Genomic DNA, 25,563 nt, shown 5'->3' with positions numbered 1-25,563 from the left:
AAACATCTCATTTCTGCACCAGGGATGAGAGGGATAGAATGCCTCAGAGGTATGGGGGCACCTTCCAAACTGAGCTGGGCTAAAGTCCCCACGGCCTGCTTTTCTGCCTGTCAGGGATGACAGTGTCAGAGAAAGCTCTCTGATTCTTATCTGGGATTCAGCAAAGACTACTTTGGAGAAAAGCAAACAAAACTCTCTTGGTCTTTCTGTGTATCCTCAGCATTTGCCACAGCCTCTGGCACCCAGTAAAGGCTCCACGTTTGCTGACTATTAATCACCTTGAAAGAGATAATCCTCTGTGTTCTGATCAGGGTTATCAGAGCTCCCAACAATATCAAAGGGAGACCTTCCCGCCATCATCTCAAACATCAGCACGCCGAGCGCCCACCAGTCCACACTGAAGCCTTCAAAAGAGAGGTTTGAATTAATAAAGAAAAAAAATTTCAAGCCTCAGTTCTTAAAGTCTTTATTACCTAGTACATGAAAGTATTATGTTACTATATAGTCTTCTAAATACATTCCAACCTTCATCATAGAAAAATCACAGGGTTTACAGGTCTTGTTAAATTAAATAAAATGACGCATTCCTGAAAGTCTGTTCAAGAGAGTAACTTGTAGAAAATGAACCTTTAAATTTCCATAATATCAGAAATTGAATTCTTAGAGATAAGCTCAGATCCTAGGATAATGAAACTATATTTTAGGATAAAATAAATCTTTGCAACAATGTTTCTGACTGGGGGAGCTTCCCCAAGCCTGAATTCTTTGACTGATGCTGCAATGTTCCTAAAGAGCCAACAATGAGCCCTTTACCTCTATTCATTTTTCTCCTTGGCATCTAATGGGCAGTAAGAAATCAAGTTGCCTCACAGACAAAGCTACGAGCTACCAATAGATGGACAGTATGACCTTCCTTCCTAGCTGAGGTATATCTGGTGGAACTTTGTTTCCCAAATAACTAAGGACAGCCTAAATACAAATGCACCTTCACTCTTCCAGTCGCCCCCATCCAAGTTTTTAGCTACAAGCACATCAAAGAGCTCCTCCTCCCTTCTCATTTCTAATCTAGTTAGAGCCTAGGGAGGTTAACACTTGCTTTTTTTTTTTTTTTTTTTTTTTTTCCTAATAAAGTCAATATGAAAACATTGGAGAACTCAAAGGTAAATGCCTAAAACATCAGATAATCATTAGGGTCTAGAGAAATAAATGCTATTCCTTTTTTTCCCTTAATACGTTTTTTTCCCCTAATAAAGTCAATATGAAAACACTGGAGAACTCTAAGATAAATGCCTAAAACAGCAAATAATCTCTTTTTTTTTTTAAATGGAGTTAATCCACCCACAGCCTACGTCAAAACAACAAAAACTGTTTTATTTACCATAATCTTCTCCTCGTAAGATTTCAGGAGCAATGTAATTTGGAGTACCACAGAAAGTACTGGTTGTGTCTCCTGGCCTTAATCCTTCCTTTAAAAAAAAAAAAGAGAGAGAAAAGAGGTGTCGCAAAACTCTAAATTTTACTCTCAAACCACATGCCCCATTCTCAATCCACCATTGGTCAGACGAGGATTAATTTAAATCAATCCCTCCCAACTAGAATGGTTCATTCCTCTGCACATACTCTACCCTGCGTCAAGCCCTCCCCCCCACTTGCTACCCCCCACTTCTCCCATGCCTTTGTCTTCTTCACTTCTGTAGGCTCCTTCAAGGCTAAGCTCAAGCTCTTTGGAGTGCCAGCCCCTCTCCCCATGACCTTTTCTTGACTTTGTATGTATTCTGGTTTGCTGCCATGTTTATGGGTTGTTTTCCTCTGATAAGTGTGTGAGCTCCTTGAATGCAGGGCCCGGCTCACTTTGAGCTGTAAATCCCAAGTGCCTCACACACAGCACCTGCTTAAGAAATGCTTCCTGATAGCCTAATTAAAAAAAGGATCCCTAGCATGAGAACCATTTTTTTAAATGCCCATGACATCCTTCATACACATACAGCTCAGAGAACATCGTTCTTGCAGAGTTATGACAAAAACCACCTTTTCAAAAAGACTGACTTTACTCCTTGCCACTCTCTCATTTCAAACTACACTAAACTAACTAACTAAATAAATAAATCCAACCTGTCCCACAAACACCCTGTTTTAATAATCCATGTTCCTGTGATGATGCTTCATACTGGAACTGTCATAATACACAGGAGCTACACTAGGGCTCCAATATGCATGAAGGAAGTTAACCACTAATAATTTGGTGAGCTCAGATCCTGTCCTCTTCTTGTCATCAGCTTTGAGGAACGACAAACAATTCTCTCATGAAGTTTGTCATGAAGTCTTCATCACTCAATAGAAAGTCTACACAACATGAGTACAAATCACCCAAAGAGGCACAACTCTATTTTGGGTCCAAAATTAGTAAATCAAAACTGCTCATGAACCGTTTCCAATGTCAACTCAAAACCAGGTGAGACGAATTTATAACAGAGGCCCTTCATCCACCAGCAAGGTTTCCACAATGCTAAACCAGCTAGTGGAAGCCTGTAGAAAGTAACAGGGAATATTTCTGGAAGAAAACTGTGAAAATGCTTCACAAAGTGTTTCTGATTTCCAAAAAACCTGTTACAAGAAAAATAAATTCATTTAGCCAAAGGCATTAAGTTGCTTCTCTCTTATCACTGGCCTCAAATCTTCAAGGAAGGAGATTTTTGATTGGAGTGGAAGGAAACTTAATTTTCCTGAAGGTTTAAGCTGGCTGGATGGGAGAGCCTCCCCAGCATGCTAGTGGGGATGCGCTTCAAATGCCATGTAGGTCAGGTTTTGGAAATCTAAAGAGACCCTCTTTTTGTAAGGAGCAAACAAAAAAAATTAATTCTTCATCCAAATCATTTGAAGACCACTGAATTTCTCCAGAGCACCATATAAATGGAAACGAACAAAAATTCTCTTCTAAACATAAGAAAGTAGTTTTAAGTCTTTGCTCTTACAATCTCTCTTCTTAAAGAAATGAAATGTAAAACTTCCTGAGAAATATGCCATATTTAACGTTTAAAAAATTGTGAACCGAAAATGCCAAAAAAGGGCATTTCCCCACCTCCAGCCGACACAAAAAAAGGATTCCACGTGAAATTATGAATCTTCATTTCATGCTGCTTGTTTTTTTTTTAAAGTATCTAATAAATATTATCTTTCAAAACTGTCCTGCTTGTCTGTGCTTCCTCCTGTCCAATTCTAGGCACTTAAAAAAAAAAAAAGCCACATACAAGGGGATCCAAAAGGCTGTGAGAGAACCACTGTAAGAAAAAATTTCTCTTCAAAGCCATGGGAAATACACATAAAGGGCTCCAGTAAGTACCTTTGCCTATGCAAAGAAATAGCCGTACGAGCCCACACAACAGCGCGACTTCCTGTCAGTACTTTGCCCAGGAGCCTCTGGGGCCGACGCTGAGCTCAGCCAATGAGACGATACATGTGCTTCTCACCCCTTTGGACCAGGCAAAGATCACTGCATGGAGCCCGGGAACAAGGGGGAACAGACATCCTCAGAGAGGAAACTCTCCAAGTGGAATCCTTTACAAACAGAGGCCTCGCCCTCTCCTCATCTGGAATCTGTATCCAAATGGAACCTCAGCAGCCCCTGTCACCACTAGGAAACAGCAAGGCTGCCCGTGATGCTCAGTGCCCCCCCGCGAGGTCTTGCCCCGGGCCCCCAGAGGAAGTACCATTGAAAAAGAGAGACAAAGAGGTGACCTGCCGTGTTCTGGAACACCAGGGAGAACGCACTGGTGGGAAGCAGCCGTTCCCTGGCCTTCTCAGCCTCTCCCCAAGCGGCCAGCAGCTTCAGGGAAGGGCTGGCAGCCTCCCTCCCCAGGAGAAGCCTTTCTCCCTCACCTTGCACATGCCGTAATCAGTGAGCTTAATGTGTCCTTCAGAATCCAGCAACACATTGTCCAACTTCAGGTCTCGATAGATTATCCCTCGTTCATGAAGGTAATTTAATGCTAGACTTATTTCTGCAGAATAAAATCTAGAATGAGATAAAAAGGTCACTGGTTTGCTTCAAAAGAAATGTACACTAAATCTGCAATTTCCTGATACCTAATTGGTAGGGACAAATATATATATTTGCTTTACAAATGTAAATAACATTCAAGTCACATTAAAAGTTTTTTCTCTGGTTAGGAGTCAAAAATATCCAAAGCTTGCTCGAACAGTATTCTGACACCAGAAGCCAGACCCCACACATAAACCAGCTGGAAAACACACATTTTAAAATACTGCTCTTTCATTAAAGTCCTATATTTCACAGAAATCTTTTCATACCTCAAATAGGCTAATGAATGACTTAAAACTACCAGCCCTTCCAACAACCACCTAACTCACACTGGACTCTCAGAACAAGAATGAAAAGAGAGTATTTCTACCTAATGGTAACGTATGATCACAAAAGCCCTCCTGGGATGCCTCAGCCTATCTTGTAGGTGTTGACCCTGGGTCCTCCAAAACTGGGAGGGGAGGAAGGCATAAGGCCTGTCTCGTGTTTGAGGACCTGCCCAAATACGTTCAGAAAGGCAGCCAAGAACAAGGTGACCAACAAGAAGGTGAGTTTTGGATTTTAAAAATCCAACATATTTTTAATAACCAACAGTCATGATGGCCTATATGTACTGCTTTATATATTATGACACTATCTGGGCTGTCAATATTTTTATGTAAAAGGCACAAAAAAAGAGCACAGGAAAACATTATTTAAGTCGCTATTTGAGCAGTGGCATAATTAGTTCATATGAAACATACCCAGTGACCAGTGGTTACTGTTGTAGGCAGAGGTTTTGCCCACAGAGGGATAAAAAGAGGGTCTTTTGAATAAAGCAAATCAGCAAATTCATTCTCTAAACCTCACTGGACAAACTTCAAGATGAAATAAATCTCAACAAAATCATTAATTAATTAATTTCACTGTCTGTAGCAGCCTTGGAAAAGATTGTCCTAAATAACCCAGACTATCAGGAATCACTGTTATTTGGATCCAAGAACATTCATTTAACTCTTCCTTGCTGAAATAACAGCCTGATTCTATTTTTTAAATTGATCCTATTTAGAGTTAATTAATTTTGTCCTTTAACTATTTAAGTCATGGTTCTTCATTGTTCTATAATGAGTTAAATTTAGAAATCTAGACCTCTTGTTAATTACTGCTGAATTCTTGTGTCACAGAAATCTGTTACCCTTGAAAGGAGGCAGGCAGACACCAGGGAATCATGTCTAGTATCTTTGTATCACCAAACTATCCTTCAAGGATGTCTGCTTTGATATCCAAGGAAGTCTGGTCCATTCTCTCTAACCTGGCAGGTAGACTCGAACAGTGAACATGTCTTAGTTAGGGAAGGCAGAGAGAGAGGGAGTTATCATTCCCAATTTACAACCAATTAAACTGTCCCAACGGTTTGGCTCTGTAACCAGTAACAATGATTTAGCATCTATAATGCTGAACTTGTTTAACCAAACATTCTTTTCCCCCCTCCTATAGAAGTCTATTCTTTGTTTAGCATCTCCTAAAAACCACAACCAAGACAGCCATTCCCCAACTCAGGGTCTTAAGCTTTGTTGAGGATAGCTGAGATCCTAATTACTGGCAAATTCACATTTCACAAATACTGATCATTCTTGGAACATTGTGCCTTAATTTACTTTATTCTACTCCTTAACCTTGTGATTTCCAAGATTACGATGCCCTACTGGTAGACCAGTAAGCATAGCTGCAAGACATTCTCAGTTCAATAAATTATCACAATTGATTACAATACTACAAACATAGCACTAATTGGAGACTGGCTCCATTTAAGTTTTACAGGAATGGTTCTGATGTAAAACCAGGGGGAAAAAACAACCGAGTCATTGATGGGAAGGAAGTGGTCTGTCCAAAGTGAGACAAAGCAGAACCAGGTCTGAAACTCTATTCTTGATCCCTGATCTCAAAAGAAGGTCAATGTCTCCCAAATATATATAACCAAAGTTATAAAACACAAGAGGGTCAAAGACGTTTTCCACCTGTTCATTAACAGGGCTGAACTAGGACCCCCAATTTAAAGCCTGATCCAAACCAAAATAAAGGCAGACTAGGCTGAGGAGAGATTTTTTAAATAACAGAAATGTACTGTAATTACTTTCAAAAGCACACATAAAATGAGCTTAATGGCATTACCAACAAGGGGCCCTCTCAGATGAATTGGAAGAAAAAAGTTGTATGAACAGCATATCGTTATATAAACGGACCCTGAAAATTAGGGCAAACATTCCCTTCAAAAATGTTATTATACTATTCATTTGTTTAGGAGCCCTTGGAAACTATAATGTACATTAAGATATATTTAATAACCATTAAAGCAAAGCTAAGAACTGCAAAGGAGTGGGAGGGACCTATGAGGGTTTCCCCCTTGTGGCAAAAATCCCACCCTGTGGAAGACCACACAGCTTACCTAGCATGTTCTTCTGGGAGTTTCCTCTGTCGCTGCATATGAAACATGAGATCTCCTCCATTCACGTACTCTATCACAAAGAACAACCTAAAAAAGAAGCACATCCCTCAAACTCCAACCTGGGACAGGCTTTCACAGCCAAATGTAGACAATACAATGAAAAGTAGCCAGAGCGCATGCTTTGCTCAGTCTGCCCGTGGTGGCAAGGCAAGACTGGCGGCAGCTCTGGCAAGGAGGCGGTGGCCACAGGAACAGCACAAAAAGGGGGCTAGAGAAGACGGAGGTGGGGTCCACAACTGGGCCTCTGGAGGCCCCAGGGGGCTCCTCTCCATTTATGGATACTCTCTGACTCTCCTTGCAATGAATTTGCTCTCCTGGCCCCATTCTTCCCCTCCACTCATTGTACCAGCAAGAGTTAGAACAACTTCTACTCAGAGGCAGCAGCACAAGCATTCCAGGAAGCATGGGGTCTCCCCTCAACCCCAGTCCCATAGACCATTATTGTAATGTGTGCAAAGAGCTTCAGAAACCTGGAGGCCCCAGGGAAATGCATTTCATTCACAATGTCAACATTTCCCCAAACAGTTCTTTGGTTTTTGCTATTATTCGTCATTCAGTAATCAAGCTGGGAGCCTTGTGTGGGAGCCCCTAGATCTTGTATCAGCCTATGGGTGTGTTACATGTGCTGTTTCTCCCCCATAAGAATGAAAGGTGGGCAGGGGCTGATTTTGCTTCCTATTTCCTAGAACTTAGCACGGCTCCATAGGGCTGCTGACTAACAGAGTGGCCCCCTAGCCTGGGTGTGAGAAGGCCACCCTGAAGAAGTAAGTCCCTGTGAGGCAGCCCCTGGATAAGCAGGGACACTTCTCGATGCCCACGGGATCATCAGGAGGACCTCGGAACCCTTTGTATGAAGTGCTTGGTACCTTATGGCTAAGGCAGCTCCTGCTAGGGCTACTGTGCCGCTGGGGGACTCTCCCCTTGATGTCTGCTCCAGGGGTCCTCCAAGGCCTCAGTCAGCAAGGGACTGAAGGTCAGGGTTCCTGAACAGAATGGTGCAGCCCACCCATGAGGAGCATGGTGGAGACCCAGACAGGGCACCAAGGCAACCATGGTGTGGATGGGGCACCATGGCAGCCACAGCATGGATGGGGCACCACGGTAGCCAGAGCATCATGGCTTGTGACTATGCTCACTTCCTCTTTCTTGGGATAAAGCTATCATCCACCATCCTGCACCACACATCGGCCCTGACCGCAATCCTCCTCTTCCTTTTACCTGCTTTCTGTCTGGAAGCAAGAGTGCAGGCCCACAAGGAAGGGGTGGTTGGAGGCCTGCTCAAAGACGTGCTTCTCTGTCTGCACCCAATCGATATCCTGAGGAGACACAGGAGAGCAAACCATAAGTGTTCAGATTTCTACTTTCACCAACATGCCCCCAAAACCCTAAGTCTTCTCCATTCCTAAGCAACCAGCAAGGTTGATTACCAAGATATGGGCCATAAAATGGTCCTTTAAGCAAGTCCATTCAATTCACAATCTGCAAGACGGTCCCCCTGATGCATGAGGTAAAATACGACAGCCAATGCTGTCCCAGGCCACAGGTCCTCACGGAAGCCCAGGCTGGAGGAGGGCCAGAGAGGGTACAGAATGATTAAGGAAGCCGCGTTTTCCCAGTATGCCCGGGGCACAGCATCATGTAAAGGGGAAGGCTACGAGCTCCTGGGCCGAGGCCAATCACAGAACACGATGTGGATGGATGGGCCCAACCCTGGAGCCCCAAGGGCCGCTCACCTCATCATCATTGACCAGCTCCTTCTTCACAACTTTCATGGCATAAATGCGCTCAGTTTTTTTAAGTCGTACCAACAGCACCTTGGCATAGCTCCCCCTCCCTATCACACGGAGCAAATCGAAATCCAGGAGACCCAGACTGGACGAAGCTTTGCCGCTGTCCCTAGTACTCATCGCCTGTCAAAGGGATTGTCATTTTAAAAAAAATGCAACGGCTGGAAAGCGCCCTTAAAAACACCCAACTAAGACCCCCCCCACCCCCTTCCCCCAACAATGAGACTCTCTAGCTCCACAACGTCTCTCAAGGTCCAGAGACAGAGGACTAGCAAAAGAGAGAGCGTGGAAGACGCTCACAGAGGAATTCGGGAAGGAAGGAGCAAAAGGATCACTGGAAGCCAGGCAGGCGAACCTAATGCACACAGCAGAGCCTCAGGGACACAGAAAACCCCCAGCCATCTCTGCTGATGTCACACTGCAGCTTTGCTTTCTGGTTCAACATTTCCCAGTTACATTTTCAGTCAGTTCAGCTCTCCCTGCAGTGCCCAGTGTCTGACACCTCTGGTGGAGACTCAGGACAGCCCAAACCAAGTCTCCTCAGTCAGGAAGGGGCAAGCTACAAGCGAGACACAGCAGGGAGCCTCCGGACCTGGGCTCCCGGGAGACGCACAATTGGCCGGTTTTACAATCTTAAATTGGGCACTTAGGGCCTTCTGGGAGGTAGTGCCTTGACATGCTGGCAACAGAAACCAGAAGAGGTCAAGGAGGAAGTGGGTGCTAAGGAAATAAGACAGTATTTTGTGAGGAAATCATCTTAGGCTTCTTTTTAAAAAGCTTCCATGTCAGGAGACCAAAAAACTCAATAAAGGAATGGATCCTACTGTATTCTTTTATCTCCAGCAGTACTCACCACAACACTATAGTCTCTACCACATAATAAACAAATGTTAAGTTTAAATGCTGTTTAGAAAAGGCCAGAATTTTTCTAAATCTGAGATCCTTTTCCAAAAGAAAACAGGAATTTGGTTATTTTTTTGGTTATTTTTTCCCCCAGAGAGCAGAAGAATCTAATATTATCCTAGTAAGAATCACTAGGCAACCATTTGATGCTGTTAGTTATTTGATGGGGGAGTCACCATGAATTTGAAGCCAGCTGCTAGAGAACTACTTACTAGGCAAAGCTATTCTGTGGTCTGTGTGTGTACATGTCCTTTCCTCTTTCTGCTGGGTCATGAGAAGAAAAGGAAGCAAAGAAATTGAAGGGGGAAAATGGGTGCCTTTTCCTGGTAGCAAAAAATCTGAGAAAACCCCCATGTGATGAAGAATGTCAGAATGAACTGTGGTATGTGAAAGACATAAATGTAATGGAATTATGATTGTGCCATGAGAAATGAGGGGGAAAGAGAGGGAGGCTCCAGAGAAACCTGAGAAGACTTGATTTCATTGACGTGGAGTGAAGGGAGGAGAACCAAATGCCACTGAAAAGCAGCCAATGTTTAAATGCTGTGGTGCTCAAGGGTTGCCTTTAGGGACCTCCTTAGCAGAGAGGAGGCAGGCTGCAGGGGCGGAATGAAGCTGCACTTTCACCGATGGTCAGAAGGACAGCTTGTTTTGTTTTAACATATTCTTCTTCATGATGGGGTGGGTGGGGGAGAGGAGTTTCTCCTAGAGGGCAGTGTCACTGAGAAATGACAGAGCACAAGTGTCTAAAACACCATCCTCTTGGAAGGAGATCATGAGCTGAAGACACATTTTCTGTAAAGATCTCTAAACTCCAAGTTCCCTATAATCCTACAGCTGAAAGGGCCTTCAGATATCACCACTCCAGCCTCCTCCCTTGAGAGAAGAAACAATTCAGTGGTGAAGGGATGGGCCTAGGTGGACAGTACCTTGTGGGGAGCAGGCAGCATCCCCCAGACTTTTGGACACCCTGGACCTTGACCTCCTGGATTGCATCATGATCTCCCATTAAGTCAATTGGTTAACAAAACTGTCAGATACAATAAGACAAGTAATTTTTACCTCCTTTTCTTCACCAACATGGTCCAAACTTTCATGACTTGAAGGGTTATATGGAATCACTAGAAGAAAAAACACCATAAAAATGGAGCAAGAACATGATGTAAGGGAAAGAAATGCCATTTCCCACTACTACAACAAGCTCCGATTTTCACCCTTTCTATCTGCCCGTGTCCCTGTGAGTATGGCTTGGTACCTCTCTAACTCAGCCATGGGAACTCTTTGTCAAAAGTGGGGTCACCAATAGCTTCTTGCCTTGTCATGATAATAATTTTCACCCTTGGACGGGGTGGAGAAACCAGTAAGCGGAACTTTTGTTCTGAGTCAAATTCTCACTAACAAAGAATAACTGTCAGCTGGGTGGGTGGAACTGATGGGGACCTGGTGAGAAGGAAAGGAGGATCCTGTGTTCTCAACAACTCTTACAAGGGGATGCCAGCCCAAGCCAAAGACACCCTCAAGACTGAAATCCTGAGGACACTGAAACAATTTCAGTGAGGGAGAAATGAGGGCCATCGATTAAAAAGACAAATGAAGGCACAAAAGAAATTTAACCAATCTAGAGGTTGCTGGACTTGTCTGGGATGACTCTTAGAACCTCTAGAACAGGAAGCCACAAAGCGATGAGCCTCCACAAAAGGAAACAGCTGCTACAGAGAGTCAGCAAGCCTTGTCAAAAACAGATTGGCCAGCCCAACTTCATTTCCCTTTTCTGACAGACACAGAGAGATCTTCCCCTAGACCTTTAAGCCCTGATGGGGGCCCTGGGCGTGGGCCAGACCCAGGGCTCCCCTGTTCCCGCTCGTCTTGGAGAGCGTCTGGAGCAGCTGACCATCTTTGTCGGTGACTGGGACAGACACAGAAGGCACGCGCACTAGCTGTTCAGAAGATGCAAAGCTGTGAGTGACAACGAGCACACTGAGTGACAGAAATTAAAAAAAGACCTTGACTAGTAGAACATGAAACTGACTAATGAAATGCGGCAGAGATAAGCGGGGTTCGCAGGCGTCACTTCCTAAGTGTGAGTTGACTAAACAGTTTATGGGAAAAAGGCATAAGGCAAGTTTTGTTTTTCTTTTTTCCCCACATGGGAGGGAAAAGAAGCAGAGAGAAAATAAATGTTTGTGGACAGTGAGAAACCAATTTAAAAATAAAATGAGATTTGAAATAAACTAAGCCTCCTAAAGGAACAGCTCGACAGTGCACGGGCCTGGAGTCGAGAAGACTCATCTCCCTGACTTCAAATCTGGTCTCCGATGCTTCCTGGATGTGTGACCCCTGCCTGGGTTTCCTCATCTGTGTGAGGACATCACAAAGAACCAGACACACCTGAAAAATGCCTCACGAGGCACCTAACGCACCAGTGAGTGGGCTGTGGACACGTAGATGGCAAACCCTTGCGGGCTGGGCTCGGACAGGGCCTGTGCCTGGGCCTAAGGAAGCGTCCTGACCTCCTCTGCCGGCGTCTAAGTGTGACTAAATAACTAGGAAGAGAGACTTCCGTGGGGGAGCGTAAAGGCCGTCTTCAAGCCTGCGAAGGACTTTTACATGGATAATGATCAGACGTGTCTGGCGCGGCTCCGGAGGGCAGAATGGGGCTTGAGGTGTGGAGGCCGAGGGGGGGTGTCTACTTCTAGACATTCTGGAAGCTTGCACTAACTGCCCAGGGCCCTTTTCTGGAGAGCCTGGACGGCAGATCCGGGCCAATGTCCTCTCCTGACTCTTCCCACGGAGTGGCCCCAGGTGGGCCCCACTCTCTCTGGCCCCAGGCGGACCCCACGCTCTCTGGTCAAGCTTCAGTTTCCTGACACTAAGGAGGGTGCTGGTGCTGGGGTCTGGCCCTGAGGAAAATCTCCAATGAAAAAACCAAACAGATAACAGGGGAGCTCCACAGCGCCCTGTCTCCCGCAGCCTTCTTACTCCCCGAAAGAGAGCCGCAATCAGTCCTACCTGTCTCCACGTGATCTGAATGCACAGAGGTTTGGTCCATGGGCATCATTGGTTCCTGGATAAAGATTTCAATAGGATAAGAGCTTGCACTTCTGACACTGGCCAGAGTGTAACCAAGACAGATGACTGCCTGGGAAGGGATGGTCTTCAGAAGGCCTTAATGTCTGCAGCCTGACCCCTCTCCCCAGGATGAGGGAACATCATTCTCATTTGAAAGCTTAGAAAGCAGACCCAAGAATTCCCAGTGCTCAGGCTTGTAACCGAATCGCTTCCCTGTGAAGCAGCTTCTCTGTCCCAAGCCCTCCCTGGGAAAAGGCAACTTTAAACAGCCTTCCCACAGCCAGACAAAACTGTAGGCTAGAAAAGACCCCAGTCTAACAAAAACTAGTAGGAAAGAGTAAATGAAAGTGAACTTTCCTCATTTAATGCTGACACTAACTTTTGATAGCTGAGGAGGAGGAGGATCAAGCTAGCATCTGAAGAATTTTGCACAGGCTACTTCCCTGAAGCTCACAACCATGCCATTGCTATTCCCATTCCGTAGTGGAGAATGCTGAGGCTGAGAGGTTAGATAAGGCAAGATTCCCATCCTGGTCTTCCTCATGCCGAGCCCAGCCCTCCCTCACTGTGCCTTTGCTGCCTTTCCTCCCTGAGGGGCCCTGGAGAAGCCACCCTGAGTGCAGACAGCATCCTGAGTTTACACTCTAGCTCCTGCTACTGGGGTAACCTCACTTCTCTGGGCCTCAATTTCCCTACCTGCAAAATGCGGGGCCAATCTACAACTTACTTTAGCAACATAACCAAGTCCTCCCTTCCCAACTCTGCTCTCAGCACTTGCCCCATCAGTTCCTCATTCAGAAGCTTCCATTAAAAGAAAATGAAAATCTAAGTTTGGCCAAATCCAGGGAGGTGCCACATTTTGGGCGCTGCTGCACCCAGCACAAAAGTCTCTTTAAGGCTTTTGGGCACAACAGGTCCCTTGGGACAGCTTCTTAGATGTTTATATCAGACATTCAAAGTCCTGAGCCCCTTGGCCGGATAGCGGCCTCCTTCTCCAAAAAGCCAGGGCTGGGACCCTCGAGAGCAGAGACTGGCCTCCTCTTTCCCTGGGCCGGGCTGGGAAGGCTTTCCTTCCCCACCTCTGCCCGCAGAGACCCTGGCCCTGGCTTCAACTCCAGCAGCACTGCCTCCTGCAGCAGGTGCCCTGTGCCACACCGCCTCCTCCTCAGTCTGTCTTAGATACGCCGTCACCCACTGGGACGTCAGCGCTTGGAGGACAGGTGTCCTTTTTGCTTTTCCTTTGCCCAGGATGCAGTAATTACTTAAGAAACGCTGCTGATAAAATGAAAAGCAGTGGAAGTAAAGTCATGTGGAATGAAGAAAATCCTCCGGCGTCTTCCTGAGACCACAACACCTGATGGTGCAGGGGAAGAGCGGGCAGGGGACAAAGGCTGCCTGAGTGGCCTGAGGCCAGCAGCCCTGGCCATTCGCAGAGCTGCAGGCTGGAAGGACTTTCCACAGCAGATTTCAGTACACAGGTGAGATTGCAGATCTAGCCTCTCAAAACTTATCAAAAAATTGCTAGTTGTAAAAACTTATCTGGAAATTCTAGATTTTGTGAAAAATTACTCTCATAAACCAACACTGCTGTGGGCACTCAATCCTAGAATCAGGGGCACCTTAACATGTGTATAAGTATGCATGTACACATATGTACACAGGGATGTGTAGGTACGCATTCCACCCACTCACCCATGCAAAGCCCCACCTACCCACTTCCCACTAGCTGACCCAGCCTTGGTCCCAAGGAGCCACTGTCCTACCGGGGGCAGAGAATGCCGTCCACATTCAATGGTAACGAGCTTGTGGCACTTCTTGTGAACGAGCAGCTTGCAGTTGATGCACTTGTAGCCCTGGCGCCCAAGGCCCCAGATTCGGTCGGTGCAAATTGCACAGTGGGCTCGCTAGGATAAGGGGGGGGGGGGGGGGGGGGGGAGGGAGAACAGCAATTAGACAAATGTGGATGTCCCCAGGTGGACAATGCTGGCCCCATGGAATGGGTATGACTCCCTTCCCAATCTTCTTTAGGATCTATATTTCCCTTCTATGAATACAGAGCAATATTCCCCCATACCTTTTATTTTCCCAATACTATATAAAATCAGAGAGAAAATGAAATTGAGATGCAACCTTCAGTAAAAGTGAAGTGGGCTGCCATCTTAATGTAGAAGATAGACTATGGACACATTGGGCTTTTTCATGGCTACAAGTAAGGAAAGAGGAGCTAACTCAGAATACGAAAAGCCCTTGTTAAGAGACAATCATGGAAACCCTGGGAAACCTCCACATCCTCTCCTCCCCAAGACTGGTGGGCCCTGCCTTTTTAGCTGACAGCCTGGGGAATACCAGGGATGCTGTCGATCCACTGCGCACTAGCAAAGAGCAGCAGTATGAAGACCTCTCTAAAAGGAGGGCTCACTACCTTTTATGTGAGTCACAGACCTGCCCCCCCTCTCTGAACTTCATTCAAGCCTTTTGAGGTCACTGGCAGTGCCCGAAGAACCCAGCCAGCCTCTGCTTAGTTGACAAATAAGCAAAACATAATCTTTCTCTGCAATCAAAGAGACTGCATCAGAAGGGAGGTGGTTGTCTGGTTTTACTAAGGGAGGTGGGCAGGGGCGGGGGTCACACAACCACAAGCCACCCAGGCCACATTACCCTGTTGAACCGTTTGGCTTGGAAAGTGTGGCCATTGGCACAGTAGAGCTTCCTCCAGCGGCGGGCGCCTCGGCGATAGATGGACTCTGAGGAGGACAAGAACAGAGAGGCCTGAGAGGCTGCCAAGGCCGAGTCAAAGGGCAAAGCGCGAGGACAGCAGCACGGGGACAGGGAGAACAAGGCCCAGGCTGAGAAGCAGCGCCCGATGGTGTCCGGAGATCACCGCTGGAAGATGGCAGCACTTCTCTCCAGACCCACTGCTGCACAGAGTGGAGCTGGAGGGTTCCCGTCTGTTTCTGGGGTGCTGACTCCATAACACATCCTGTCCCCTGGATGTCACCGTTATAATTCCACCCAATTCCCCTGCCCCACCAAACTCGAGCCAATCCTGCCCACGCATCTTCAGCGGCCTCTCCGTCTTTAAGCCCTCATGAGCGTCTCAGCCTCAGGCCATGTCACATCCCAGCCAAACAGGCCGAGGCGCGCCCGCTCCAAGACTCTCCCTAGGCAGCCCTCACCCAGAATCCTCATCACCCAGCTTAGCTCCAGGCCCCTCCCAGGAAAAGCCCTTCCTAACTCTCCTAGACGCGAGGGCTTTCTCTCGACGGGCCTGTCCCATTTGCCTGCTTTAGTCTGGGCCACAAGCCTGGCCCAGCGGGAGCCGCCTGAGGACGGGGGCTGCACCTCTCGCCTTTCTTCTGGTACCGAGTACCGCGCCTCTCACCAACTGAAAAGGCCCGTTTAAAGTTTTAGTTTTAGTTTCTTGTTTGTTATTAGTAAAACCAGACAAGGACTTTCCATTAATGGAGCTTTAACCTGAACATCCTGTTTCACTCTCAGCCTTAAGGACGATTCTGGAATGGGTAATTTCGTGTGTCTTAGACTAGGACTTTATGCGCCCTGAGTGGGAATCTGCAGTGCTAGGAAAGCGCCTTCATGACAGGCCTAGCAAGGCTCTCTGAGGGACCTCCCATTGTGGGAGGAAAGGTTTAAAGGGAGAGTGAAAAGTGTGGTCAGTATAGGAATCCAGGTTCTGCAGAGGAGTTCCTGCCTCTGTGTGTGGGTCCTGGATTCCAGGGATGGTCAACGTGGAGACTCCACAGAGTCATGTTCTTAAATGAGAAGATTTACAAAGGAAACTAATTATCTTGAAAAATGTAATTTCATTTTTCTCATTCCTGAAATCATCAGGTCAAATGGAGGTTCAGACAAAACCAAAAACATGGTGTGAGACAGACTACAAACTCTACTCTGAAGAGCAGCCTTTAAGTGTTCTGGCCCCACAAGAGAAATGATGAGAGAGCTCCAACCTGCTGAAGGCCAGGCCTGAAAAACGCTCTATAGGCCTGTTCTCCATCAGCCCAAAGTCTGAAGACACAGACTGGGGGCTGAGAAAAGAAACGTGGCACCGTCCACACTCAGGTCCCGTGGGGCCTCCAACATCTGTTAATGGCCCTCTGCATCCTGAACACTCCATGTCTCCCTCCAGAACCACCTACCAACAATCTCAAGTCTCCCCAGGCCTCTGAAGGGCTTCCCAGTGCATCAGTTTAGCCAGGACTGCCTACCAGAGAAGTTTTTCCTAGTCCCTTTGCTCACTGGGGCTCCCTCTCCCTCCTCCACTGAGCTCCCATGTTCTCTCTGGTCCCAGCAGATGCCCCATCCTTCCCCTTAACCCACTGTCTCTGTCACCTGCCCCTTTCTCCTATTCCCCTTCCCACAGACTTGCAACCAGACCTCTCTTCCCACCATCATCCTCTCCAAAGAGCCCCACAGCCCAAAGCAGCAAAAGCCTTTCTTGCTGACTCAGCCAAGCACCGGCCCTCTTCCTCCAACCCTTCCTGGTCCTCCCTCCACTAGCCCTCCTTCCCTGGCTCTCTGTGAAGTCCCCGAGAACGTGTCTCTTGGTCTCTCTGCCTCTGTCTGTCTGTCAGTGTGTCTGCTTGTCTGTCTGCTCATCTGTCTGTATCTGTCTGTCTGCCAGTGTGTCTGTCTGTCTTGCTGCCCATCTGTCTCTGTCTGCCTGTCTTGTCTCTCTGTCTTTCTGCCTGTCTATCTGCCCGTCTTTCACTTGAGGGCCCTCACCATTTTTGCATTAAGGGGCCCCTTTGGCAATCTGTTGAATCTAGTGACCACGTTTTCCGTGTCACCTTTTAAATGCATAAAATAAAATAAAGAGGCTGCAAAGGCAGCCAGTTTCCATGAAACCACTATCAAGCTATTACAAAAACTGGTCCAAGGAGCCCAGCGTGGCCTGCTCCAGCTCACTGGCTCACAAAACAGCCGGTCTCTCCTCTGTGGGGTATCTCACCTCCCTCCTTCTGTTGTTACCAGGCTGGTCACAGACCTCCTCCCCTTGTCCAACAGGACTGCACAGTAGCCCCCAGACCCTCATCCCTCTGCTCACCCACTTCTATCCATGGATTTAACATGTCCCTCCATCTGCTCTGTCTCTCTCTGCCCTGCTGTGATCTCGGATGAACCATAACTTCACTCCCTTTTGCTCTTCTCCTTCAGCCTGGCTATCTGAGCCCTTGGGGGAGCTGCACTGTGTGGGTGCTACTACTCCTCAAGGCCATGGGGGCTCAGACTTCCCTAAACTTCCCCTCCCAGCTCACAGCCCCAGCAGCTCCACAAACAGCTGGTCGTATCCCAGGATGTGGTGCATGGACCGATCTGCAGCCAAAGTCAGCAGATCTCAGGGTCCACTCGTCCATCCCATCCACTCTGCCAGATTGTGCCGGTCAGTCCCTGTGCAGCCCTTCTAAGTCCTTAATTACTCCCATGCAGACATCATGATTCCTTGGAACCCGCTGCTCTCTTCTCCCTATTTTTCTGTCGTACTCTCTTCCCTTCTTCCCAATCCAGCTTAACATAAATCAAGTCACCATTTCTCAAGTTTACAGAAAGTCAAAGAAGTTAAACATTTTCAAAAGTCTGATATCAAAGTCAGTGTCAAAGTCGAAAAGTCAGGCTCACTCCTCCCTATTCTCTTCCCAGGTAGGGCCTCAGTGAAAAGCCCCTGACTCTAGCTGTGAAGTCTGTGTATTTCACAAATTACATCAGACTAAATGTCCTTGGAAACATGCCCACAGGCTGCAGTGCATCAGGTCAACACCCACGCAGCCATGGGAAAAGCCCTCAGCTCTAACCCCACCTACAACGGAGGGGTCTCTGATTGTCCCCGGCATGTGCTACAGGCTCATGGAGGAGACTCGTGCGTGTGGGGTCCCCTAGACCGTAGGGACACACTCACAGGGACCCTCATATGCGAGAAAGACATGTGGGGAGAAAGCTGAAACTGATGGGGAGAAAGAGAGACTGTTAAAAGCAGAGGAACAGGTGGAAACAGTCACAATCACATTGGCAGCTGACCCACTGATTCAAACAAAGTAACTGTCCCAAAAACTCTCTGGATGTGCTTTTACATGGGATGTTACAATAAAGAACATTTACACCAAAACAGGTTATAAAATCACATCAACTCACTATCTTCTCCAGGACATGGCATTCCAGGTCTTTCCGGTACACATGGAAATACTGAAAGAAAACAAGAAAAAAGCAAAAACGGAAATTAAGCCAGCACTAGAAAAACATAAAATGTACAATATACTCGTGACAACCTAAGTACATCAGCATCCACCAGGCTTCCAATCTGAGGCTAGCTGAAGCGCAACCGACATGGTACATGGTACGGCTCAGAACTTCTCTATCACTCTTCCAGGAAAAACGTGATAAGGACAATGTACGCAGGAACATAAAAACACAGCTAATTTACACAATAATTTTAGGGAAATCGCTCACTTTGTCATCCTTGTCTTTTCTGGTTCACCTAAGCCTATAGGCTTAGTGAGATTTTAATCTAATTTATACTCTCTGTCTCTCTCTCCTTTCTATCTCTCTTCTGTCTCTCTCTCCTCTCCCCAGCCTAGGAAAAGATCTCATTTGTTTGCAAGAATATGAAGTTCCACAGTCTTGGTCTTGGGAAAAGAATTGTGGGGGGTTGTATCACCATGAATATATTATATCAGATTATATCTGATACAATCAAACAAAAAGAAAAGGCAGGCAGATGGGTTCTGCACTTTGGCAGGAAAGCAGGTTCCGCCATCTCCTCCCTCCATGCTTTTGCAGAGACATAGCCCCTCTTGGAATGAATGCAGTGCTCCGACCCAGCTGCTTCTGGAGCATACAGAGATGCATCCAAGTGTTTCATTAACATGCGCTCGATTTCTGAAATGATCTGCTGAAGGCGATTCTTGTTTACAATCTAAGTGAAATGTTAAATGACTGTGGCTCACTGGACTCAATTCAAGGTTCCCCTCTAAATAAGGAAGTATTTACAGGTGGTCTTTCAAGGAGGGGAGACACAAGGCCCACCACGAATTTTCTGAGGTGATTCAGAACAATCAAGCTGGAGGGAAATCACTCAACAAGCATTTATTCCACTGCACATCAGGCATTATGGTGGGCAGCTGAGATGTAAAGACCAAAAATAAAGCAGCCACTGAGGAGCTTCCCCCTATGGAGACAATATGTGTCCGTATAGATATGGATGAACACAGTGGAACTTGGGGGGGGGGGGGAGATGGGAAAGGCCTCACAGTGGAAGAAGTGTCTAAGTGAGCTCTGAAGGAGAACAGGGACCCTCAGAGAAAGCAGCATTACCGTCCAAGGGGGGGTTACAAGACAAACAATATTCTGTGTAAGGAAGAGCGTGGAGGTTGGTTTGGGTGGACTGAATGGGAATAATACATGATGAGCTAGAAAAGCAGGCTGGAGACAGGCTGTGATGGCCTTCACATGCCCAGAGGCTGTGTCTGACCCTGCAGCTGAGTGTACCTGTACCTGTCCCAGAGTCATCCCCATGAAAAAGTCTTGGCAGCTGTGGGAGGAGGGACTGCACAGAGGAGACCTGAACCGTGGGGCTCAAAAGACCTGACTGAGGCTGGTGGTTGTGAGAGTCGAGGAGACAGATGGAGGTGTGGATGTGGACACATGAGCTGGGACTGGCTGCTTGTAGGAGAGGAAGGAGGCAGCGGTGAGCACGAAGTCTGGATAATGGAAGGCCAGTGGTGCGCCAGACAAAAAGAGGGATGTCTGGAAAGGGAAGAAACTTGAGGGAGATAACGATGCTGACTTTAAACACCTACAAGACAGCCAGTGCCATAAGTGCACCAGGAAGTCTGGAGCTCAGCAGAAACAGATATGGCAGCCATGGGCAGACCGAGAAGCCGAGAAGGCTCCAACAGCCATGGTGTACACTTGGTCAGTCTCGCTCACTCGCCCAGCCAATGATCCAGGGGACAGAGAAGGCACAGCCAGACACAGCTGGGGCCCACGACTTGGCCAGGCCTGACACAGCCAGGACGGAGTACCCAAAGGAGAAGGAGGTGCAGCAGCTTCAAGGAGGGTGCAAGAAATGGCAAATAAGGGATCAGAGGTATCTTTGGCAAAAGCCATGGAAGAGGGAAGATGTGGGCGTGAGAGCCCAGAGCAAAGGGAAGCAGTGAGGGGCAGGGCTTTCTGGGAAAAGGGGAAGGGTCTGAGGAGCACTCCACATATGGCCAGATGGACATAAAGCTCGCTAATGGTGGGGAGGCCACCACCAGGATCAATTCCCAGGGAGAGGTGGGAGCTAATGAACCACCCAGGCCTGTCTGAAGGGGCAGAAGGGATGGGATCGAGGACAGCTACCGGCAGAGCCTGGACACCAGTGCTGAGGGAGGCAGAGGTGACCGGGCAAGGCCTGGGGGAGGAGAGAAGGTGGAGGTGTGAGGAGCGGGGAAAAGCCTCTCCAGCAGCTCATCAGTGACCACCAACAGGGAGACGAGGGGGAGCCCAGAAGCCGGCAGAGCCAACGCTTTACCGTGAATTAGGAGCTCCGAATCTTTGTTGAGTTCATAGAGCCGAAAGGCTTCCTCCAACTCCAGCTGAGATGAAACTGTGCACGGGTCTCCTAGAGGGATAAGATGTAAAGCAAAGGTTAACAGGAAAAACCTGCAATGGCACAGGTAATAAGCAACTTCCTTAATAGAGGAACTCTCAAAGAAAAATGGCTTTTCATCTCTGAAAATACATAAAACTATTGCTGACATGTGGGTGACTCTCGAGCTGCCTCATGTAAAGGATTCTCTTTGTTTGAAACGAGTCAGACAATTAAAAACTCACTGATTTCCATTTCTCCAGTGTCTCACAGGATATACAAACATGAGGTTACATGTAGGAATTTTAAAACCCCATTGATTTCTATTTTCCCACAATATCTCATAAGATACACAAAAATGAGATTATATACGGATCATAAAACATGATGAGTTTTCTTGCATTTGTATTTGAGATTCACATCTAACATGGCAAGAAAATACCTATTATACAAAAAACAAAAAATGACTGCTGTTGCATGACTAATAGATATACCACAAGCAAATGCTGTTTTTTTCCTTATCTATTTTGCATTTACTGTGAGTAGGTGGCCTGCCACTTCCATGTGATCGCTGCTGAATGACTTCTGACACTCACATGACCTATGGCTTTCACCACAGGTGGCCCAGCTGGGTCCCAGTCTGTTCATCTGGAAAATGAGGCAGTCAGCCTGGATGGCATCTGAGGCCTATTCAAGGCCTGTGACCCCCTACCCAGATCAGGGTTTCTTAATCTGGGGTCTCTGGCCCCACGTATCAGTAGGCCTTGTAACCCCTTAAGCAGGTAAGAGCATGGATGCTCTGAGAAGCCCCCAGGCCAGGACTTCGGAGAGGGCACTGCTGCCAGCACAAGGGGGACCGAGGGGCCGTCACAGTGGGGACACGTCCACACCCACTTTCTGTGATGAGAACTTACATTCCAACCACACTGCAAAGACCAGGAGCCCCCAGTGACTCGGGAGCTGCGATCAGTGCAGAGCCTACCCCCATATCCAGATGATTAAGAAACAAGCAAGGGGAAGAGAAGAAAAAAGCATTCTACTAAATTTCAAAAGAAGACTGCAATGATAGGTCCATAGTCTCTGAATTTCTCCAGTCGCCCCAGACCCTCCTCCTATCTCTGGAGGACTTCTTACTTTTACTTCTGGATTAAATATAAATTTCTGTTTGGCCCTGAAACCTTGTAGTAGGGGCAGTGAGGTGGCCGTGTTTAGAGGTTTGTAAGGTTTGTACCTTAGAATCAGGAGATCCTGAGTTCTAATTCTACCTCAGAAGCTGGAGTCAGAAAGATTTCTCTTCCTGAGTCAAGCTGGCCAAGGAAGGAGGGGGAGAAGATAGAAGGAAAGAAGGAAGGATAGAAGGAAGGAAAGGAGGGACAGAGGGAGGGAGAAAGAAAGGGAGGAAGAAAAGAAAGGGAGGGAGGGAGGAAGAGAAGAGAGGGAGGGAGAGAAAGAGGGAGAGAGGAAGGCACCCTCACCTCCTTTTCCAGCTGCTCTACCCAAGTCTCCCTCAAATGCACACCAGTCCTGTCCTCCTCAGACACACGGTCCCTTCTCCAGCTTCCCCCAGTTTGTAAAGCACATCCCTAGTCATTTTTGCCTCCATCAACAGCAGTTCCAAATGCCCCAGAATGACCTGCGTGCCTTTTGTGGTCAGTCACTCTGTACACTATGCATATTGTCCCCTGCTCAGCAATGCAAGCTCCTGGCTGCTGGGGTCCTTTCACTTCGGCGTCAGGCCCCTCAAAGCCTAGCAGGCAGCCCACAGGCACTGACGGAGAGCCTGCTGTGTGCCAGTCACCGCTAGGCCTTCAGGACACAAAGAAAGGCAGAAGCCAGTCCCATCTGATGGAGGGGAGAAAACAGGCAAACACATCAGGCCGGGGAGGGCCAGCATCTGCAGGGAGCCAGTGGCCTCGTCAGGAGAAGAAAGGACTACCCGTGAGACTGAGAGCAGACTGGATCCCAGGCCAGGAGTCAGGGGCACAGGGAAGCTGGGACGCTGCCACCCTCACCAGTAACAGGGAAGCCAGGAGGTGGGACAAGGATGGTGCACCCAGTGTTGCCCATGGCAGATGCCAGCCTGGGGCTCATGACGGTGAGGGCTGCAAAAGCGGAGATGAGGAGGGAATCCCCAGGGAAGCTGAGAGGAAGCCTTGGAGACTTCCCCATGGTCAGGGGACACATCCTGAGGACAGGCACATCAAGGAGAAAGGCAGGGACAAGGCCGTGCAGGGTGAGGACCGAGGTACGGGGTCCCTCCCAGAAAATGCTCAGCAAGCCCCTGGCCCTGCAGCTGGTTCTGGTGGACATGAGCGGAACCGCCTGGCCTCTAACAAGAGCCCGTCTCTCCTGTGTCTGTATTGTACAGGCTTGCTTGCATGTTGTCTCCCCTCCATCAGATGGGACAGGCTTGTGTCCTCGTGCCCAGTGTCTAGCAGACAGCAAGTACTTAATAAATGCTTGCTGAGGCAAGATGGTCCCAGCACCTGAAGCAGAAGACTCTAGTCCAGAGATCACCTTTGATCTCTTTCCCATTTCCTGCCAATTTACTGGCCAGTCAAAAATGCAACACGTGATACTGTCACTTCCACAGCAAAATGTGGTCTTTGCTCCAGACTGGTCCCAAACGATGCTTTAAGTGGCACTGGTGTTTTCTGAGCCCGACACTGGATGACCGGGTCTCGGCCGGGGCAGGGTGGCGGTCCCACCACCCTGCCCTGGCCAGTCCACTGCTTTTGGGTCTGCCACCATATTTTAATGACGCTGACAAGCTGGAGGCAAACTAAGAACCGGGGTGGGGCAGGACAGCTGCTGCAAGGACTAGCCTGGGCACAAGAAACAATCAGCAACTGTCCCAGGAAGGCCGATCTCCTGCAGGGAGAGCATCCCAAAGGGCAAGGCAAGCCTGGGAAGCTGTGGATCTCCCCTGCCTAGAGGTGACCACAGGAGGGCAATGTTGCAGAGGGGATCCCTGGGCCATCCTCTCTTCTCTGACCCAAGGAACAGAGAGCCCTTTCTCTTACAGAGAACTAAGCAGCTCCAGCTCAGCAGATCTTTCCAACTTGGTTGCACATACATAACCAGATTCCATTTCTGTCCTAAAATATTCATACCATCTCAAGTTTAAAACTTCTTCCCACACAGTATACCAAAGTACAAGCTATAGTTAGAAACCGAAAAACATATTTAAAAGAGTGACAGAAAATCTAAAAGTTTGAGAAAGTGTTCAAATATTCTTCTGTTTAAGGAAAAAAATCAAAGTGAACAAATCAGAAAGCTGCACAGCTAAAAGGGGCCTTGTTGACTGTCTAGTCTTAATGCTCTCATTTGAGAGATGCAGAGCCAGACACCAAAAAATTTAATTAAATATACTTAATCTATAATTTACAGAAACTTTGTTTAAAAAAAAAAAAAAAAAAAAAAAGGCCAGGAAAATGCAATCTTCTGGTTCTAGGTGAAGGCTCCCAAACCAGCTTCTCTGTACTGGTGCAGGGCCTGTCTATGCTCCCCCCATAAATCTTCCACAAAAGATAGACCCAGTGCCCCAAGGATGCCCTTCTCCAGGATGTCTGACACTGAGCTCCCTAAAGATGCCCTTCTCTGGGAGATCTGCCACTAAGAAAACGTCTAGGTCGGCCCAGATTGGGGCCCGTGACTGACCCATGTCCTCTTTTCCCTGGAGATCTTTGACAATGGGTCCTGAGAACAAGCTTTCATCGGCTTTGGGGCAGAACCAACTTCTGGATATCACAATCCTCTCAGCGGGCCTTTCTGCCACCTAAAACTTTGTTTCTTTAGAGAACATGGTGACTGAGAGTCATATCTGGAAAAATACAAGGGTACTAAAATATACTAAAAAAATTTTTGCAGAGAGAAGCCCGAGATCATTGATTCACCAAATGCAATCCACCCTAATCTCCTATTCAATTTCCAGAGAAGTTAAGCACATGGATCAGTAGCAACTATGTCCCCTTTTTATAAAATTTATTTTGGTTCTGAACATAACATTCATCAAATAAAATGAATAATTCCACAGATTCGAGAGCAAAAGAACTGCATGTAAAACTGTCTCTCTTAATAAGTGCAGCTGGCTTTTTTTTCCACAGATGTTCTCCTGAATGCTTTTTTTTTTTTTTTTTTTTTTTTTGGCTAATAATTCAAACATTTTTTTTTTTCCTTTAACAGTTTGCTTTTAAAATCTTAGTGCTGGGGAGCAGCTCAGGATTATCTTCATCTCTTCATTTATTTTGAAAATGGCTCCTTTGCCACTTCCATAGCCATGCCGCCTCTTATCCCTGATCTGCTCCCGCTACATTTCTGGCTTCTTTAGTAGCATTTTCTTCTTCCTCCTAAAGCCCACCAGGCACTGAGGGGCCAGCACCCACAAGTGAGGGCTCCGACTCCTTAACAGGAAGCATGGACCAAAAATGATAGCCCATTTCCCTTTGGTGAATGCTCACAGGATAACATTCAATCTCACCTTTACATTCTTGAATCGCATGTTAATTGGTCCTGGTACCATGTGTTTCAGACTTTTTTTTCTCCTTTCTCTCAATCAGCTATTTTATAAGGAGATATTATTCATAATTTCCCACCACCCTCCTCTGTAATGATATTTTTAAAATAAATTAGACTTTGCCCTTGGCTGCCATATCTGCTCAGTGAGATGGTTTCTGGGTGCTTCCGGGCTCAACAG

The 25,563-nt window shown here is 47.2% G+C and overlaps 1 protein-coding gene across 1 annotated transcript in view; it reads right to left on the bottom strand.

Moving 5' to 3' along the window:
• Nucleotides 1-25,563, bottom strand: part of PRKCI (protein kinase C iota) — a 58,399-nt gene that overhangs the window by 7,039 nt on the left and 25,797 nt on the right. The window contains exons 3-14 of the mRNA XM_031957645.1: nt 20,811-20,900; nt 18,431-18,481; nt 14,942-15,027; nt 14,047-14,187; nt 12,224-12,278; nt 10,277-10,335; nt 8,258-8,434; nt 7,743-7,840; nt 6,465-6,551; nt 3,877-4,012; nt 1,379-1,466; nt 279-404 (exon numbers count right to left, since the gene is read on the bottom strand). Coding sequence (XP_031813505.1) covers nt 279-404; nt 1,379-1,466; nt 3,877-4,012; nt 6,465-6,551; nt 7,743-7,840; nt 8,258-8,434; nt 10,277-10,335; nt 12,224-12,278; nt 14,047-14,187; nt 14,942-15,027; nt 18,431-18,481; nt 20,811-20,900 — 1,194 coding nt within the window. The remainder of the gene's footprint in view (nt 1-278; nt 405-1,378; nt 1,467-3,876; nt 4,013-6,464; nt 6,552-7,742; nt 7,841-8,257; nt 8,435-10,276; nt 10,336-12,223; nt 12,279-14,046; nt 14,188-14,941; nt 15,028-18,430; nt 18,482-20,810; nt 20,901-25,563) is intronic.

Source organism: Sarcophilus harrisii, chromosome 3 (assembly GCF_902635505.1).
Source record: "Sarcophilus harrisii chromosome 3, mSarHar1.11, whole genome shotgun sequence".
NCBI classification, from domain to species: Eukaryota; Metazoa; Chordata; class Mammalia; order Dasyuromorphia; family Dasyuridae; genus Sarcophilus; species Sarcophilus harrisii.
The sequence above is the reverse complement of the archived record's forward strand: the minus strand, read 5'-3'. Positions and strand labels throughout refer to the sequence as shown.